The sequence below is a fragment of the Mytilus edulis genome, chromosome 10 (assembly GCF_963676685.1).
Source record: "Mytilus edulis chromosome 10, xbMytEdul2.2, whole genome shotgun sequence".
Lineage (NCBI taxonomy): Eukaryota > Metazoa > Mollusca > Bivalvia > Mytilida > Mytilidae > Mytilus > Mytilus edulis.
The window spans coordinates 33,185,645-33,207,011 of record NC_092353.1 but is presented as its reverse complement, the minus strand read 5'-3'; the positions used below and the strand labels follow the sequence as shown (position 1 = coordinate 33,207,011).

The window sequence follows — 21,367 nt, the reverse complement described above, 5'->3', positions numbered from 1 at the left end:
AACAGACAGTAACTTAATACCTTGACAATCAAACTCAATGTAAACAAACAGACAGTAACTTAATACCTTGACAATCAAACTCAATGTAATCAGACAGTAACTTACCTTGATAATCAAACTCAATGTAAACAGACAGTAACTTACCTTGATAATCAAACCCAATGCAAACAGACAGTAACTTAATACCTTGACAATCAAACTCAATGTAAACAGACAGTTACTTACCTTGATAATCAAACTCAATGTAAACAGACAGTAACTTACCTTGACAATCAAACTCAATTTAAACAAGCAGTAACTTAAATTGACAATCAAACCCAATGCAAACAGACAGTAACTTAATACCTTGACAATCAAACTCAATGTAAACAGACAGTAACTTACTTTGACAATCAAACCCAATGTAAAAAGACAGCAACTTACCTTGACAATCAAACTCAATTTAAACAAGCAGTAACTTACATTGACAATCAAACCCAATTCAAACAGACAGTAACTTACCTTGATAATCAAACTCAATGTAAACAGGCAGTAACTTACCTTGGCAATCAAACTCAATGTAAACAGCCAGTAACTTACCTTGATAATCAAACTCAATGTAAACAGACAGTAACTTACCTTGATAATCAAACCCAATGTAAACAGACAGTAACTTAATACCTTGACAATCAAACTCAATGTTAACCGACAGTTACTTACCTTGATAATCAAACTCAATGTAAACAGACAGTAACTTACCTTGATAATCAAACTCAATGTAAACAGGCAGTAACTTACCTTTGCAATCAAACTCAATGTAAACCGACAGTAACTTAACTTGATAATCAAACCCAATGTAAACAGGCATTAACTTATCTTGATAATCAAACTCAATGTAAACAGCCAGTAACTTACCTTGATAATCAAACCCAATGTAAACAGACAGTAACTTTATACCTTGACAATCAAACTCAATGTAAACAAACAGACAGTAACTTAATACCTTGACAATCAAACTCATGTTAACAGACAGTTACTTACCTTGACAATCAAACTCAATTTAAACAGACAGTAACTTAACTTGATAATCAAACCCAATGTAAAGAGACAGTAACTTACCTTGACAATCAAACTCAATGTAAACAGACAGTAACTTAATACCTTGACAATCAAACTCAATGTAAACAGACAGTAACTTACTTTGACAATCAAACTCAATGTAAACAGACAGCAACTTACCTTGACAATCAAACTCAATGTAAACAGGCAGTAACTTAACTTGATAATCAAACTCAATGTAAACAGACAGTAACTTACCTTGATAATCAAACCCAATGTAAACAGACAGTAACTTAATACCTTGACAATCAAACTCAATGTTAACCGACAGTTACTTACCTTGATAATCAAACTCAATGTAAACAGACAGTAACATACCTTGATAATCAAACCCAATGTAAACAGACAGTAACTTAATACCTTGACAATCAAACTCATGTTAACAGACAGTTACTTACCTTGATAATCAAACTCAATGTAAACAGACAGTAACTTACCTTGATAATCAAACCAAATGTAAACAGACAGTAACTTAATACCTTGACAATCAAACTCAATGTAATCAGACAGTAACTTACCTTGATAATCAAACTCAATGTAAACAGACAGTTACTTACCTTGATAATCAAACCCAATGTAAACAGACAGTAACTTAATACCTTGACAATCAAACTCAATGTAAACAGACAGTAACTTACTTTGACAATCAAACTCAATGTAAACAGACAGCAACTTACCTTGACAATCAAACTCATGTTAACAGACAGTTACTTACCTTGATAATCAAACTCAATGTAAACAGACAGTAACTTTCCTTGATAATCAAACCAAATGTAAACAGACAGTAACTTAATACCTTGACAATCAAACTCAATGTAATCAGACAGTAACTTACCTTGATAATCAAACTCAATGTAAACAGCCAGTAACTTACCTTGATAATCAAACCCAATGTAAACAGACAGTAACTTAATACCTTGACAATCAAACTCAATGTAAACAAACAGACAGTAACTTAATACCTTGACAATCAAACTCAATGTAAACCGACAGTAACTTACCTTGATAATCAAACTCAATGTAAACAGACAGTAACTTACCTTGACAATCAAGCTCAATGTAAACAAACAGTAACTTACCTTGATAATCAAACTCAATGTAACAGACAGTAACTTACATTGACAATCAAACTCAATGTAAACAGACAGTATCTTACCTTGATAATCAAACTCAATGTAAACAGACAGTAACTTACCTTGATAATCAAACTCAATGTAAACAGGCAGTAACTTAATACCTTGACAACAGGCAATAACTTACCTTGACAATCAAACTCAATTTAAACAGACAGTAACTTACCTTGATTATCAAACCGAATGTAAACAGACAGTAACTTACATTAACGATCAAACTCAATGTAAACAGACAGTAACTTACCTTGATAATTAAACTCAATGTAAACAGGCAGTAACTTACCTTGATAATCAAACTCAATGTAAACACAGTAACTTACCTTGATAATCAAACTCAATGTAACAGACAGTAACTTACATTGACAATCAAACTCAATGTAAACAGACAGTAACTTACCTTGATAATCAAACTCAATGTAAACAAACAGTAACTTACATTGACAATCAAACTCAATGTAAACAAACAGTAACTTACCTTGATAATCAAACTCAATGTAACAGACAGTAACTTATCTTGATAATCAAACCCAATGTAAACAGACAGTAACTTAATACCTTGACAATCAAACTCAATGTAAACAGACAGTAACTTACCTTGATAATCAAACTCAATGTAAACAGACAGTAACTTACCTTGACAATCAAACTCAGTGTAAACAGACAGTTACTTAGCTTGATAATCAAATTGAATGTAAACAGACAGTAACTTACCTTGACAATCAAACTCAGTGTAAACAGACAGTTACTTACCTTGACAATCAAACTCAATGTAAACAGACAGTAACTTAACTTGATAATCAAACCCAATGTAAAAAGACAGTAACTTACCTTGATAATCAAACTCAATGTAAACAGACAGTAACTTACCTTGACAATCAAACTCAGTGTAAACAGACAGTTACTTAGCTTGATAATCAAATTGAATGTTAACAGGCAGTAACTTGCCGTGACAATCAAACTTATTATAAACAGACAGTAACTCACCTTGATAACAAAACAAAACTTCATGTGAACAGGCAGTTGCTAACCTTTACAATCAAACTCAATGTAAACAGGCAATTACTAACCTTGACAATCAAACTCATTGTAAACAGACAATAACTTACATTGACACTCAAACACAATGTAAACACAGTAACTTACCTTGACAATCAAACTCAATGTAAACAGACAGTAACTTAACTTGACAATCAAACTCAATGTTAACAGACAGTAACTTACATTGACAATCAACCCCAATGTAAACAAACAGTAACGTAATGAGATAGTTGAACTGGATGTTAAAGTAAGTTGCAGTAACTTACATTGACAATCATACCCATTGCCAGAATATCCCTTTTTACATTGACAACTGTAGCTAGTATATGTACTGTGGCAGACAGCATTTTCATGACAATCATGGTCTCCAGTTAAACAAACATCATGTGGGTCTGAAATATACATTGAAATAAAAAAATCATACACTAGAGTTTACTGAAAACACAACACATACCTGACATGTAGCCCACAACATTCTTAAAAACCAACATGGGCATAATGAACATATTCTCATTTGTCATAAATCAGGCCATACAGGTTTACCTGTTGAATTGTTTCATAACTTTTCATGTCAGAGCCTTTTATAACTGACTATAGGGTTCAGGTTTTTTTTTATTGTTGAAGGCTGTACAATGAGCAATTATTGCTTAATTAAGCGGAGGTTCTGAATGTTTCAGCACATCTTGAAATTATTTAGGATATCCTAAATTTGTATTATAAGAGGTCCTAAATTATTTCATGATATCCTGAATTCGAATCATGCAACAGGTCCTGAAATATTTCAAGAAACTTAAATTTTGACTAAAAGTGAACCTCTTACAAAAGACACACCAAGCTTTTTTACGACATTATTATCAACTTCCAGAAAACCATTGCTACCTATTTTACTTCAATATAAATATAAATTATGTAAGAAGTTCATGCCCACTAGGAATCAATATTTTATGTAGGAAAAAAGATATTCTCAATGTATTTCAAGGTAAAATCATCTCAATTTAAAGTCTTATCTAACCCTTATTGAGAAAAGACAAGCAAAAACACATCAGCCACCCAGAATATACAGAAAGAATTATAGAAGAGAACATGCTTGCGTCATTCAGAAAATCATAAGTGGAAAAGAGTTTAGGGGGTTACAGCTTAGTGAACAATTGACTGTGCAATAAATTAAATTTCTGTGACGTGGTTGATGAATGAGTTCTGAATGGTAGGTATCCTACAAAACAATTACACTCAAAGTACACACAATCATTGCCAAGGTCTTTAATGATATAAAATAAGTAGTAGGCCATGTCAAATTAATATTATCCTTCTTATATGAAGTAGGATGAATTTGGAAATATCAAACTACTATTTCGTATTATTTTTCTCCTCAATAAATAATATATTTGTCAAGATTATGGTATAAAAATTACCAGCTACAACTTTTTTGAAGATGTGATTTAACGTCAGTCCATTCATCCTTCTAATAAAATATGGGACTGTACTTTAATTTTAATTTTTATGTCCTAAAAAGTTCATAGACATGAAATGAGAGAAAATTATACATGGAGTATCAAAAATCAAATTATTGACTCCACAAAATGTTCAACTTTTATATTTTACCAATGTAACGTACTCATGAACATTTTTTGTTATGTACCTTGACTGGTCTTAACTAAATTCTCATAAGAGTAACTAAACACTAGAAATTGTGAATTAGTACTGTTACAAACCACTTTTGCAACTGTCTGCTAAAACAAACTCTTGAAATAAAATTTTTGAAAATTCTTATAACTGCCAAAAATATTACGTAAACACAAAAAAAAGTAAAATTGAACTATTCTGTTTAGGAATTAATAGACTATTAAATTTGATATTAAAAGAGGGTAGAGTAGGAAACTTATGTCAAAATCATTTAAAAAAAATAAAAGTGTTTTCAAATTGTTATTTGTAAAATTTAAAGGGTCTACCATTAAAATCAAATATAATAGAATTTTATGTTGCCTACGTAATCAGAAAATATGATATATATATCAGCAACTTCAAATACTATAATGTAAGTAAAAGCTATGACGAAATCTTCCTTTTTAAAAATCAAAGGAAAAAATTATAATGTGGAATGATGGGAGACAACTCTAATATTTCCTCCTTCTTATCTCCCTTTTTGCATTTTGCATCTACTTTTGAGTGAATATTTGCAATTAAGCAGAACTTTTTATACATCAAATGAGGACAAAGTGTATAGAATGGTAATGTTATCACAAAGTGTAATTTCATTGGGGATCCAACACAGATTTTTAAACAATGTCAATGTAATCGCAACAATCATCAAAAAGATGGCATACAATGGACGGTCTACAAAATTCCAAATTTTATGACTATAATTATTCAAAACTTTGCAGATATCTTTTATAATTGTATCCAACTTCACAAGGAAGCTATGTTATTGTTTTCTTAAAGACATCGTAATAAACCCATTAAGTATTTGTCAATGGATATTATATTGGAATAGAATACACATAAAATTGAGAATGGAAATGGGAATATGTCAAAGAGACAACAACCCAACCAAAGAGCAGACAACAGCCGAAGGCCACAAATGGGTCTTCAACGCAGTGAGAAAATCCAGCACACAGAGGTGGTCCTCAGGTGGCTCTAAATAAAATTGTGTACTTACTCAGTGAAAATGGATGTCACACTCCACAACATATAAATGAACTTAAATTAAAAAACATACAAGACTAACAAAGGCCAGTCAGGCTCCTGATTTGGGACCGGCACAAAAATGCAGTGGGGTTAAACATGATTTCTGAGATCTCAACTCTCCCCCTATACCTCTAGGCTTCAACTCTCTCCCTATACCTCTAGGCTTCAACTCTCCCCCTATAACTCTAGGCTTCAACCCTCCCCCTATACCTCTAGGCTTCAACTCTCCCCCTATAACTCTAGGCTTCAACCCTCCCCCTATACCTCTAGGCTTCAACTCTCCCCCTATAACTCTAGGCTTCAACCCTCCCCCTATACCTCTAGGCTTCAACTCTCCCCCTATAACTCTAGGCTTCAACCCTCCCCCTATACCTCTAGGCTTCAACCCTCCCCCTATACCTCTAGGCTTCAACTCTCCCCCTATAACTCTAGGCTTCAACTCTCCCCTATACCTCTAGGCTTCAACTCTCCCCCTATAACTCTAGGCTTCAACCTTCCCCCTATACCTCTAGGCTTCAACCCTCCCCCTATACCTCTAGGCTTCAACTCTCCCCCTATAACTCTAGGCTTCAACCCTCCCCCTATACCTCTAGGCTTCAACTCTCCCCCTATAACTCTAGGCTTCAACTCTCCCCCTATAACTCTAGGCTTCAACCCTCCCCCTATACCTCTAGGCTTCAACCCTCCCCCTATACCTCTAGGCTTCAACTCTCTCCCTATACCTCTAGGCTTCAACTCTCCCCCTATAACTTTAGGCTTCAACCCTCTCACTATACCTCTAGGCTTTATATCTGTCAACCCATTCTGCAGCTATGTAACTGTGAATTCTGGCATACACTTTCATCTATTTAACACTGATTACTCAAATTCATTAACTAATATCCTTCAGTTAATCCATCTAATACTGGTAAATCAATTCCCATGATTGCTTAACATCAAAGACAGATGTCAGTAAAGGTACATAAAAAACAAGGTAGACTATTTTTTATGTACCTGTTAAAGGTGAAAGTCAGGTGAAAAAAGATCAAAGGAAACAAGATAATACAAATACAAATATTATATAATTTGTTGATAAGGCCAATTACTAAGGAACAATTAAGACTAAAATTAGAATCATATGAAACCTATTATCGCAGCAAAAAAGCAATTCAGAAAGTTGGTAATTTCTTTCATGTGGTTTTGCATTTTGTCTATTAACTAATCTCCAACCTGCATTGTAATTTGCTATGAAGTCTGAGTACAGAATTTACTGTTTTGTTTTCACTTTCCGTGGCTTTGGTTTACAGTCATTGAAAGGTTTGCATTAATGTAACGCTGAACAGGTGGTTGACGGAACAGATATTTTATCTGAAAAACATATTCATAATATCCTTGGGGTTCATAAACTTGACAGTAATCCTCAAGAAATTTAATTTGTGTACGCTTTATAATATCCAGTGGCAAATATTTCATGCATATTCAGGATGAAAATAAATAATACTAAGTTAATTCAAAATGTAGGTTCTAAAAATTGGGTGAACTGGATTGGAATTTTGTTAGCCATTGGAAGTATAGTTTTTTTTAAATATGAGTTAAAATTTTAGCCTCCCAAAAGGCCAAATACAGACTAATAAAATTGTTGTTGAACGGGTTCTTTCAAGTGCAGAGAGTGTGGGACGCTTCATACAAGACTAGGCATCAGATTTAACTTCCTTATTCTAATTAGATGTAGCTGTGTATCTAAAAACAGTGGCGGATCCAGAATCTTTCATTGACTGTCTAAGAGGGGGCCCTCTCCTGTAATGTCTCAGTGATTCCCTATTCAATCACCCTGCCCCTCCCCACCCCCAAGTGCCATAACTACATTGAGGCAAATGCCTCATGTTAGAAATTAAAAAAAAATAAAAAATTAAACAAGATTGTTTTAATATCAAATTGTTTTCACAGAAAGTGTCTAGCAAGAAGCAAGTTCTCTTCACTCTCTGGTGTCGGCCCTACATGTTTATCATGATCCATGTTTCTATTTTACTTTTAGTTTTCAGAGTTGATGGTCTATTGTTTGTACTTCTGTGTCCTGGGTTTGTCTTTTGTTCATTTATTGTCCTACTGTATGACTATAGTCTGAGTGTTGATTTTCATTTGTAAGTGTGTGGTTTTGCAATGTTGCATGCCCACTGATGTCCAGATATTGAGCGAGAAAATATTTTAAGAATATATACGATGCTACAAGACAGAGAAAAGTTGTCATTTCTGCATGGAGAGTTGAACTTGATATCAAAGAATACAAAATAACTTGATATCTGAAAGAATAAAAACCTTGCTTTTTTGTTAGATAAAACTAGATAGCTGACATGGTTTAAATTAAAGTAAGGTCACCAATTTCCAGGTATCAAATAATTTGAAAAAAAACAATAATGAATTGCCATATGACCTTTTACATTGAAGGGTTAAACTTGCATAAGTCATGTTCAGACACTTTAGCAGAAATTAAAGGAATATTGAGTCAATGTTCACGAAACATAATCGCACACAAAGTCAATGCATAGAAAAAATACTAATGATCAATGGTCAAAGTTGCTGGAGGGTCTTCAACAATAAAAGAATCATTAATACTGTAAAACAGGGTCAAGATGGTCCCATTGTCGACTTGAGCAGTACTAGTACTTAAAGTATAATTAGTACTGTACTGTCACTATATTTAAATCTAGTCATACAAAAATCACCAAAGTCTATGCACAATACAAGACAAGAACAGACAGACAGATCCAGTATTAATGATTATGAAAATCATGATTTTTTCTTTATCCTTCATATCGGTCTTTTAATGTTGTCCATAAAACCTAAAAGTCTTAAATTACAATGAATTGATGTTTTTGCTTTGAGACCAGAATATTGTCGAAAAAATAAATAAAAAATAATTGCGTTTCAATGTCAGAAAGAGTCCAGCAACACTCAGAATGCATGATTTTGCGTTATTTTTCTCAGGGCGTCCGGGGGCCTTGATCTGCCCTGCCCCCTTAAATCTGCCGCTCAGAAAAATACAACACAGACAAGAAAACGAACCCCTTTTCAGTACAAATTTTACATACTGGAAAGCGGGGGCCAGATATAAAATATACATCTATACCCCAGTTTAGACTTACAACAATTAAGAAATGTAATCAACAGGTAGGGTAGATGTCAATGAGTTAAGAAACATTTTTATGCTGATACTGTAAATATACTGGTTCAACAAAGAAAATGTACCTAGCAGTGTGAAAAAATGAATTAACCGCTGCAATGATCCCATTAAACTGGCCTATTAATGTCCGATGCAATAATACAATAGGTTAGCTTTGTGAAGGAATCGACTCCTCACAAAAAATAAAACAACGGGGATCTATTACTAGGTGTAGTAATGTTATAATTCAGTGGTGGATCTAGCTAATTTAAACAAGGGGAGGGGAGGGTTTCCAACCCAGTATACAGGAGAAGTTCCTAGAGGTTGATTTAGGGGGCAAGGGGCCTGGGCCCCCCTTTTTCAGGAAAAAATGGTTGATTTTATAGGGAATCACTGAAGCATGACTGGAGTGAGCCCCCTCTTAGGCAGTCAGTGTGCCTCCACTGCTTCCAAAAATTCTGAAATCACCACTGGGTTTCAACCATATGTCCTCAGGTGCGGATCCAGGGGCGGGGTCCTTTTGAAACCCCCCCCTTTTTTGGGGTACGATCAATGCATTTGAATGGGGACATTAGTTGGAACCCCACCCCCCTTTGTCCTGGGTTAGGAACCCCCCTTTTTAAAATGGCTGGATCCACCCCTGATCCTCATCTAAAAGAATTGTTCATAAAAGGGGGGGGGGGGGTTCCAACCTGGATTCACCACTGTAATTGTCTTAATTTGACTTTGTGTGTCTATTTTTCCTAAGAGGAGTTTGTTTGTGTTTATAGATGAGGTATAATTACATCTCTGGATGTTGTGTTGTAGGTCTCAGAACTCTGACCAATATTCTATATTCATTTCAATCTTAATATATATTGTGTAACTGGATGTGTTTAACCAATTTCTGAAATACAGTATGTTTATACCATAACAAATTATTTGACAATCTTTCCATTGCCACAGCATTGTCATATATATGTCTCCACGTGTATTATGTGTCTCTGCTGGTACTGTGCAGTTCAAAGCTTTTAGAGAGTGTAAATAAAAGGGGAGAGAAACAAAGGCATGTTATCATATTGTAATAAGACATCTACTGATCTGAATACAGCTTGCCATCTCCATAAATACTTAATAATTATGATTTATGTGCAAGTGTGAAGGTTTTCAATAAGGAAAGGCAAATTATAAGTAGAATTGGATGACAAATAGGTCAAGGGAGGTAATTCAACTATTAGATGGTAATTCTGAGCTGACATCTCCTACAAGTTAACACACACCTATAATGTTTATTGTTATAGTACTATCATTTCTGAGAAGGGGACTGATCAAACTAATGCCAAAAAGACTTTGTGGAATAAAAACATGCATTTTGATTTTAATTTATATTGAACAATAATGAAGTCATAATTGTGGCAAGGAAAATAATTTTGTTTTTTTATCCTTCAAATTATTTTTTACAAAATGTGACAGATCAGAAATCAGAATTTCAATTGGCAATCTTGTAAATTTATAATTATTAGGTTAAACAGAAACATGAAAATACAGTATATATGTCTCTGGGTTAAACAAAAGGACACTTTAAGAAAGTCAAGATAACTAAAATTGTTTATAATTGTTGATCATTGCGATATATGTTTTTTGTATTTGTCTACATATTCGAACCATTGAGCATGTCATTGAAAAAACAAACAGTCAGAACATATACATTACTATATATTTTGTCTATTGATATTGGCTTAAGATTGAAGATAAATTGTTTCTTATGACTGTAACAGTGTTTGTTACTGTGTGAACCGAACCCATTCATAAATTCCCCAAGTCTATCTTTATATTGCTATAACAATTCAGATCTGTCTGTCCTACTCTTGTAACTTTTGACTGACCAGGACAACTGGACAAGAGTTTACCCATCCTATTCTGAGGTTAACTTCTTTCATCTTAATTAAGTTTGATGTGCATGAACACCCACTGCAGACATTATAATGAACTAATGCAGACAGATAGCCATCAAATATTTACTTGTCAATTATTTGTCCTGAAACAGGGGTCAGTCTAATATTAATGGTCAGGGCAGAGCATTTGATGATTCTGATGGCCAGTCAATAAACTTCCAAGTCAATACACACTAAGTACTTATTTGAAATCTTCTAAAATACTGTCTGGTGCAGAAAACTGGAATTGATAATGCAGTATGCTTGGGTTTGTAATGTAAGTAAATCAATCAATGTATAGGTATATATAATAGAACTATTTAGTACTGACATTTTGTCTCTTTCAATATTTCATGAAAACCAATGATGGCAAGATCTCTTTTCAAAGTGCTACAAACTTTTTAGTTGACTTAAGCTTGTAGGCACTTTTCTGTGAAAACAAATTCTTATAAAAAATTTACCATATTACCACACCTTTATAGGATTTTTTTTATTTCAGAGACAAGTGCATGTCTTTTACTCCCAAACCCCCAAAAATACATGCAAAAAGGAAAGTAAAAAAAGAGAGAAATATCTATAAATGATCTCCTTGGTCTAATGTGTAACTGTCACATGACATTTTATGATATCATTGATCTTCAAATTTGAAATGAAAAAAAATTAATACTAAATATGCTTTTTTGATTGTTATAATTTTGTTGTTTTTGTGTGTGATTCAAATTTTACATGGAATATTGTACAATTAAAAGTATACTGGTGCAGATTGTCCATCCTGGTACAACAACATTTGACTTTGGTATATACGTTCATTATGTGAAGTTACTGTAATAGTTCAATGTTTGTGTAGTCAATGTTTTGGTAGATGCCCTTACCCCCATGTTTTCAGCTACTGACCATAATGTCACTTCAAAGACATATTTATGATGTTTAACCATCATCACCTTGCAGAATGGCCATGTGGTCAATTTCTGGAATTCTACACATAAACAGAGTAAGATCTTTATACAAACATCTGTGCCACGATCCTAAATTCATTAGGATATAATGGTCTGTTATGATTGAATTGGAGGGAATAGAATTTGGAGGTTCTAAATTAGCACCACTGTCAAATTCTTTTCATGTCCTGTTTGCTTTCTGACAGAGGAGATACTATCTTTCTGAGCATTAACATTAACTATTTGGTCTTTGGATATTTTTGAATTGCTGATTTAGAGTCAAAGAAGACTTTAATTAATAATATTTCAGAATTTCATAACATATATTTTCATGAAAGCATATTGTAAAATTAATGTTTGAAGTCCAGATGTCATAATGGTAATTTTTTTCAAGACTGTAAGAAAAGAAAAGTGATTAGTGAGGAGAAAGAGGATCACAAAAAAATATTGTAAATAATTGAGAAAAGATAGAACTGTGATAAAAACATAAAGTAGTGTGAGAAAAGCCCTTGACTTGTCCAATCCTCAAGGTAACTTAAAAAAACATGAATTAGTTTGAAAAAAAGCCCTAGACTTGTCCAACACTCAAGGTAACTTTAAAAAAACCCAGATCTTAGCACTAACTGACTGATATTGAAATCTAATTATTGTAGTCCTCGTTATTTAGCAATTAATTTTAGCATGCATTAGTCACTTAGACCTCCAAGAACACTTCATACTTATTGAAAACACAGTAAAACTTAAATAGTGCAAGAGCAAGAGCACGAACACCTAAGTAATTTTTGTTGTAATACTTGAAATAAAGTGTTTACACAATTAACAGACACCAATTAACCAGATAGGTAATTCACTATTACTTACATACCAAAGTATTAAAAAATGTTTATTTTCTAACTTAAAGGTCAGAATGTCTATGACCTACCACACATTAGGCTGTCCAAAAAATTTCTTATAATCATTTCTTATAATTCTTTTTTGCCTCTTTAGTTATTTTAAGGATATTGGATGGTATAAAAGATATCTATTTAATATAAATCTTCACTTTTACAATCTATATAAAAACAATAGCAAATTAAAATAGATTGTGTTAGGATGTTTCTCACAAGTCTGATACAGAATACATTTTGTATTTCAATCTAAAAACATTGCCCTGTTTAGAAGAAACAATTTAAAATTTTATTTTTCACCCTACAGAAACAGCTAAAATAACTTCTTGATTTTTTTCCTAAAAAAAATCACCTTATCTTTTAGGATTCATAGTTTATTTTACTCTTTTACTTGATTTTTTTTTCTTTCTTATAAAGTTTTTTCTTTCTATACAGTTTTTTTCTTTCTTATAAAGTTGTTTTCAAAATTGGTGCAGAAAAAGGCAAGGTCAAAGCAATATATGTTCCAAAATATCGTAAAAAACAATAATGGATGAATATATCTCAGTTTCCTATTTAAGAATAACATCAATTAGATTTAAAGATATGAAATTTTTTCTCGTCAAAACCACATTTCAAATTATCCTTTTTTGAAAATTCTTAAATATTAATTAATCATATTTACTTAGAAAGTAAATCTAATTAAAAATTCCATTAGTATAACCATCTATTCTATTGCAAGTGTCAAATTTCCATGATTTATAATAATGAATTAACTTTAAAAATAATGTCTTCTTTCAAAAGGTGCAAGGTGTATACAGATTTTTTGCAACCTGTTGTTGCATATTATACGAAGAAACGTCTTCAGCTGTCAGAATTATCGCTGGATTACTTAAATGTAAATAAATTGCCTTCAAATTTTCTTTAATCCATTATTTTTTAACAAATAAACCAAGACGATGATTTTTGCAAGAGGCATTTAAAAATATTTATAAGATAAAGGCTGTACATTCCTGCATACTCAGCAAAATTACTCAATCAAAAGAAGATGCTATTTTTAATTTTATCTTAACAGTTATTTTTTACAACTTCCTGTAATTATTTTGTGTTACCAAGAGACAGAAAAAATCTCTAGGAATTTATAACATTACCTCACAGTAAAAGGTTAATCTTTAATCTTTGAATGTGATCAAATCTAAATAAAACAAATACTTAATCTAGACAGAAGCATGCCCTCACAACACTTAACTCAGGAGGAATCAAACAGTGATTTGCAACTAATTTATTTGCTATGCCTGTAAATTGCCCCTGTAAGTATCAGGGATTGATCCAGGTTCCAGGAAAGACTGTGAGGGAGTGTAAATAATGATTGAAAGAGAAAAGAAAAAACCCCACTATTGTCTATTTCATGGATGCCAGTTTTTATTGGTGGTCAGAGGAAGTCAGAGTGCCTGGAGAGAACCACAGAAGTTCTACAGGAAAACAAGCTATCATTGTCGATTCAGATTGGAGTACAACACACCTGCTACATGCAAGTCTTGTACTCACATCCTCAGTGTTGACAGGCTATTGGAACAGTTGTTGAACTATACAGTCCACTCAGCCAGCCCTGCCCTTCACAGTTTGATAAATTTTATGTACTGAATAGATATCTCATGTACAGGAAGGCTACAAAGAATCTTCACCAACATCTTTCTTACATATTTCAATCCAGCACGAATTATTTTTTATTATGTTCATTTTTCTGACTCAAACTATAAGTAGTTCCATTGTCCGTTTTAATACTGTATTAAAATTTTTCAAGGTAAATCTCTATGAAATGTCCTCACTTTTGCGAGTTGGATCAAAATGATATAAAAAAATGAGAAATGAACCAAATCATGAAAACTTAACATTGAAGATCTTGCCATCATTCCATACACATAACCTTGAACTTTGCTCCATAAAATGAGGTTAAAGGTGATCCAATATGTCTGATATGTCAGACCTTATTAAGATCCTTTATACCATATATCCTTTAACTCCTAAAGGAGGAATTCACCACTTATATTTTATGATTTCATTGAAAAGAAGAAAATTTCTTTACTGTACCTAACAAAATGACCTTTTACCTTTATGAAAAAGAAGGATTGTGAGGATACATAGCATGACTATTTGTAGTATGTCATATGACTAGAGTCTTCTCTATTTACTCCTTATTCAAATATTGTACAAATATAGCAGGGCATAAAGACCATAAACTTAAAATGGTAACCCATTGACCTTGAAGAGGTTAAAAGTGAGCAGACATTTGAATTTATCAATACCAATGTGTAGGCCGAGTCTGTAGAAGAATGCTTTCATCCATGGTGGTAATGTTCTGTATATAGGAAGGTATGCTGTAGTTCTGACAGAGAATCCGTGTATCTACCACCATGATAAGTTGATCAAAGATGCTATGAATTATGAATGTCAATACAGTTTGCTTGAACTGACATGATTTGGGTTATTTTTATGAATGGAGGTGAGCTAGGTCGTGTTATTCAACAGAAGTGCAAGTATGTATATTATCTGATTTTAAAAATGTCTGACTTCAAACAGAAAGCCTTTGTTTTTTTTTAACTTGAATATTTGTAATATTTTGTCTAGATGTAACAGGTATGTGCTATTTTTGTGACATGGCCTAATTCTTACACAAAGGCAGATGAGAAAAGTTAAATTTTCATATGAAAGCACATTGGATGCTTAATTTACTGGGAGAAGGAATGAATACAAAGATGAGTATTAAAGGATTTCATTGGATGACAGACTGCATATGCCAAGTGACAGGGAAAACTCACAAACAGTTTTCAATGACAAAGTTTCTGATATAAACCTTGATAGTGTAATGTTCCTAGATTGACCCATTCAACTCTTTTTAATATTTCCTTACACCTGAAACCATGCAAGTTTTAACCACTTTTTTTTGGCAAAATACCAGTTTTCAATTTCAATTTTATTAAGAGCTTTTGAAAACTTTAAAATCAATATTGTTAAGATTTCTTTTTATCCAGCTCTTTATTTAATGAAATAGAAAAGAACAAGCCAGAAATTGATTGAGACGTGTATGGTTTCAGTTGTAAATTCATTAATACTATTTGATTAGTTAGTGAATAAAAGACTGGTAAAAACAGAAGTTTGGAAGCAAGTTATCAACACAAAAATACCAATGTTCTTATTTCAGCATCAAATGGTCATAATCATGATAATACTGTGGATTCAATTATTGTGGTTTTTCTTGGAATAAGGGAAACATAATAATAATGTTTCATTTCTTGTATTTACACTAAAGTCAGCATAAAAGCCTTTAAAAAGATATGTACTTTGTTGTACATCTAAATTCTTGGTTCACCAGTTAATACTTAACTTAATCCACAAAATTTGTATTTCAATAAGGATAATAATCAAGCTACAGTATTTCAAACTTATCTTGAAGCGTATAAAAAGTGCTATTCCTACTGGATTTCTATGGTATACTACTATTTCAACTCCCAAAATAGTTTTTTTTAGATGTGACAAAGGTGTCAATATCGACTTGTCCATTATTTCTATCATTTCTTTTATTTAGTTTATTATTTTTTCAATTGTCTTAAAAAATAAAAATATATATTTTCTCAAAAATAGTACTTATCCAATTTGAAGGATGAAAGATGCACATGTTGCAATGGAGAAAATAATATTTTTTGAAGAACAAACACAACACATTATGAAGTCAATTCATCATATATAACAGAATGCAAACATTTTTCCTACAGTTTGTATGTAAAAAAACTCTCCATTACCAAGACATGCAACTTTCTATTTTCTAAATCTATCAAACATAACTTTTATTGTAAAATATAAATTATAAATAATAACATTTCATGCTGAACTATAATATACTGTCAATAAAAATTACAAGAAATAATGAGCTTGAATAAACAGAATTTGGCAGTTTTAGGTTTAAAATTTCTATGAAATATGGTAACTAAAACCCAATAGACACTTTTTTGGTTCATAACAACCTTTGGTAAAACACTATCAGGAAAATATACCAGTTATTCATTATTCATCTGCATGTAAAAAAAATTTTATTAGATCTTGTCATATCTATCCTCTCTTTGTGAGTTTCCCCTTTCATCTTTTATGTTTCAAATTGAGAATGGAAATATGGAAAGTAACACAGAGACAACAACCTGACCAAAGGACAGAAAACAGCAATTTTTTTTTAATACAAAACAGCGAAAATAAACAATCCAAAAGAAAGAAAAATTTCATGAAGATTTGAGTTATTGATCAATTCCAAGTTACTGGTAGAAACTCCTATAGATTTTCCTTCAACACACTTATAAACTATATATCTGATTTTAAATCCTTTAATTCACCAACAGTGTTGGACAAAAAAAGTATTTATTTCCATTGGAATTAGGACCAATTACTATCATTTGTAAATCAAGGCCTTCACAGATAGATTTAGAAACCCTACTTTGAACTTGTACAAGGCAAGTGAAACAAGCTGTTAACCTAAGCAAGAATAATTTCAATATCGACCAATTGTTACAATATGGCTGACGATGAATGAAATTGAACTGACATCTTGAAGGAAAGTTTGCTTACCTTACTTGTGTATGACTTAAAAAAAAAATTCTTGAACTAAGTACAAAATTTAGAGATTAGGTATGATTGCCAAAGCGACAACTATCCACCAAGTACCCCTTGATTTTAAGAGTAAGATTGTGTTGATAACATTGCTCCAATACACAGTCTGTCCATGGACATTTTTGTTTAAATGAATGTAAAAAAAAACTATTGTAGAATTTCCATCGACCTTTTCATCTATAAATAAAATATAAGTTGATAAAGAAACAGATATACAAATTGTAGGAAAAATGTTTTATTTCTGTAATAAAAACTTCTACAGCTGTTGAAACAGAGGTAGAAAATAATTTTTTCTCATTTATACAATTTCAATAAAAATCACAATCATCCAATAATCATATTAACCAATCACAATAATCATTTAACTAATCATGATAATAATGATTTCTTGAATCAATGATAAATTAACATCTGGCTATTTACATATATGTACAGTGCTGGCATGGTCATATTGCAGTAAAACATGATGTTCCTTGTAAAACCAAGGTCTAATGCCCGTTTTAAATAGAATATATATCATTTATCAATAAATTTATTAAAAAGAGGAAGGATGCTTACCAATATTAATCCTTATAATTGCAAATGATACTACTCCCCAACAGATTCCAATGAAATGGATGTCAGCAACTGACACTATTTAAAAAAATGAATAACTGACACAATTTTTTTGATAAAATTTGTTTAGTTCATTCAAGAACCATTTGCCAATTTGAAAACGAGGTGATGCTATATATGTTATTTTGGTTGTGGATTCTTGCATGCACTCTATACATTAGTTTGAGAACATTTGAAAATAGACTAATATAGACATCCTAGTTTACTTTACTGAGATGTCATAGGTAAAAGACTTACTAATTGGAGTATTGTATTAATACAAATACAATGTCTGGAATATTCTAAAATGAAAATGTTCAAATGTTAATTTTTCTCTCACAATTTTAAGGGGATGAAAAAGGGGTATGATGCGTACTTTACGTAACTGCATGCTATACACAGCCAAATACGGTATCCCAAATTAGGCTCAAAAGGTATTTATATGAAATAATACTCAACTGATTACTTTAAAACATTTATCGATTCAACCATAACATTTCTAAAATTGTTTCTGTTAGTTATAATACAAACTTAAGGAAAAACTTTGAAAAAAATTTCTAAGTGGCGGTTATAGAAGGATTCTGGGGTTGAAACCCTCCCTTTTTTGACAATCAATGGGAACATATAGTTGGAACCCATCCCCTTTATCCTGGTTTGGGAATCTCCCCTTTTAAAAAAAGCTGCATCAGACACTGCTTCAGATATGTAGTACATTGTATATATGCTTCTCCCAAAGTGATATGTAGCTGAAGGAAAATAATATTATCAAAGTTTCTTCTGCAATCTGACCATACACTCTACTTCTTATAAACAATGTATATCCCAAAATATTACTATAAACTGGCACCAAATGGATTGTTCAGTGTAACAACAGAATTACATGAAAGGAACCCAGTTTACTGTACAATGCATTACTGAAGTGTACAGCAAATAGCTGCTGGGTCTCTCTATATAATACTATAGTTAAAGTGGATTCTCATTGGTGCCTATATGCAGCAATATTTTGGAAATGATCAATGAAAAATGACGTTAACACTAGCAGTGACATCTTTCATCCTGATAAAATGTTGACATAGAATTGTAAGCAAATATATACATTTCTGGTAAATATAAGAGAATATTTTCTCTTAAATCTTCTACATTATTACGATTTGAGGTAAAGAAAAGTTAGAAATTCAATATGAATTGGTTTATTTGACTTCTTATATAAGTTTCTGTACTTTAATATTTGTAAAACCAAAAAGTATTATTAAGTTACATTTAAAATCTTTATAACCAAATTTGATTTGTACAATTATTTTAAAAAAAAAAAGCAATATATATGCAATTAACAATGCAGTCTGTGTTTTACAAAATTGATTATCAAATTATTTTTAGTCATCTTTTTTTTAATCATAATTTTACAACATATAATTGACTTCTCTAAAAGTTTAAATTATCCACAAAACTTGTATAACTTTACTATGAACCCCCTTTTTTGTCAAAGGATTGTATTTGAATAACAAAATAATCAGTTAAGGAGCTTCTCTTTGAAATGATTAATAAAAATATTAGAAGAAGATACTATAATTACATATGTTTGAAGTTTAAATGAAAATATTATGACACAAATTTTATAAATCTAACTATTTAAACACATAAATTTTAATCACATTTGCAAATTGTTTAAATATAAAAACATGAAATCAGATGAAAATAGCACTTTTCAATTATGTAAAATTATCAAAATGATTATATATATAACCTATTAGAAATGGAATGATACCCCACTTCAAAAAGTGTGTATTATTTACATATATCTATGTGTACAAATGGAAATAATCACCATGGAAATTCCAACAATCATTTATTTCTTTTTTTAAAGACATGAATAAGAAAATACCCAAAATATACTCTGCTTAGAACCCTTTTTTTGTTACATTCATTTTACAAAATTATTGCACACTGTTGTATAATAATCCTGTAGCACACCTTTCTCAGGTAGGTTTTTCTTCATTAGCATCGTGAACTCAAATAAAAAGACTTTTTGGCTTGGATTTAGAATATAGGTTAGCAGGCTAATGTCAGTGAAGTATAAACCAGGGAATATCAATTTGCTATATAAACATGTTATAATCCAAAAATTCTTAAAAAGTTGGATGTTGATAATGTCAATCCATACCATGTCTTGAAAAAGAATTTAAAATATTTCTCCCTTAAAAAATAGACCTTTTTAAAATGAATTCAAGTAAATATTTAACGAATGAGTTATTTTAGCAACTTATATGTTGTCCGTCCCATGGGCAAGACTTTATAAACCTAAATTTTTAATCAGAGATTGTTAGAATTTCCATGTTTCTAATCACAGTCAGTATATCACCAGAATACTATATGTATTTATTTTGACTGTAAATTTAATGACCAACGACACATTTGATGCTAAATAAGGCACACAATAATAAACATAACGACATAGAGACAGAAATCGCTGATGATGAGGATGATGAAGTAGTAGTAGTAGAAGGTGAGGAAAGTTTACCCTCGTCACAATTATACGGGTCCTCAGGTTTGATGCCACTAGCACAGCGGCATTCGTATGAACCCACAGTGTTGTGGCATTTTGTTTGTCCATTACAATGGTGTCCATGAATTCCACCTTTAACCAGACATTCATCCACATCTGAAAAATAAAAATATAATTCATAATTTTTGTGAAAGACTAAAATTTTATGATTTGTTGTTTCAGTCAGAACGTTGTTTTGTGAAAGACTCAAATGTTTTATGCTTTGTTATGTCAGTCAGTACGTTTTTAAGTATGGGGATAATAATTCTAGCGCAAAATCCTGTCTAAAGTAAACCAGGTTTAAATGTTTACATGTGTAGACTAAGCTTTTGTAGTATAAGTGTGTTTTTTTAATAAAATCTTTCATACAGAGATACAAATTGTAAGCCATGAAAATTTCAGTGCAACTTTAAATAAATTCTAAACATGTATTTTTTTGTAAAACAAGTTGTTCAATATGTTCATTTCTCACAATAAATTGAATTTGAATCAGTATTCTAAAGAAGTATCTCAAGAATGAGTCAAGATACTGAATGACCAGAACTTGACACAGAAAATACAGATTATACCCAAATGAGATTACATAAGCTTATTGTAGGAAATGTTCAAGAACGATTAAGGCAATCAAATCCTAATAGCTGCAAAATGTAATAACTAATAAATGTTCTGCTGACTAAGCAAATCTGCACTCAAATTCATATTTCGTTAAGATCTCAAATTAACCCAATTACACACCTCAGATTATCTGAAAACTACAACTGAAAGCTT

The 21,367-nt window shown here is 31.6% G+C and overlaps 1 protein-coding gene across 2 annotated transcripts in view; it reads right to left on the bottom strand.

Annotated features, from left to right (window-relative positions):
• The window catches only part of LOC139490955 (protein kinase C-binding protein NELL1-like), a 109,905-nt gene that overhangs the window by 26,613 nt on the left and 61,925 nt on the right, over positions 1–21,367 (bottom strand). For both annotated transcript variants that reach the window (XM_071278112.1, XM_071278113.1), the window contains 2 exons: positions 20,576–20,716; positions 3,536–3,661 (listed from right to left, as the gene is read on the bottom strand). In XM_071278112.1, the coding sequence (XP_071134213.1) occupies positions 3,536–3,661; positions 20,576–20,716 (267 nt within the window). The remainder of the gene's footprint in view (positions 1–3,535; positions 3,662–20,575; positions 20,717–21,367) is intronic.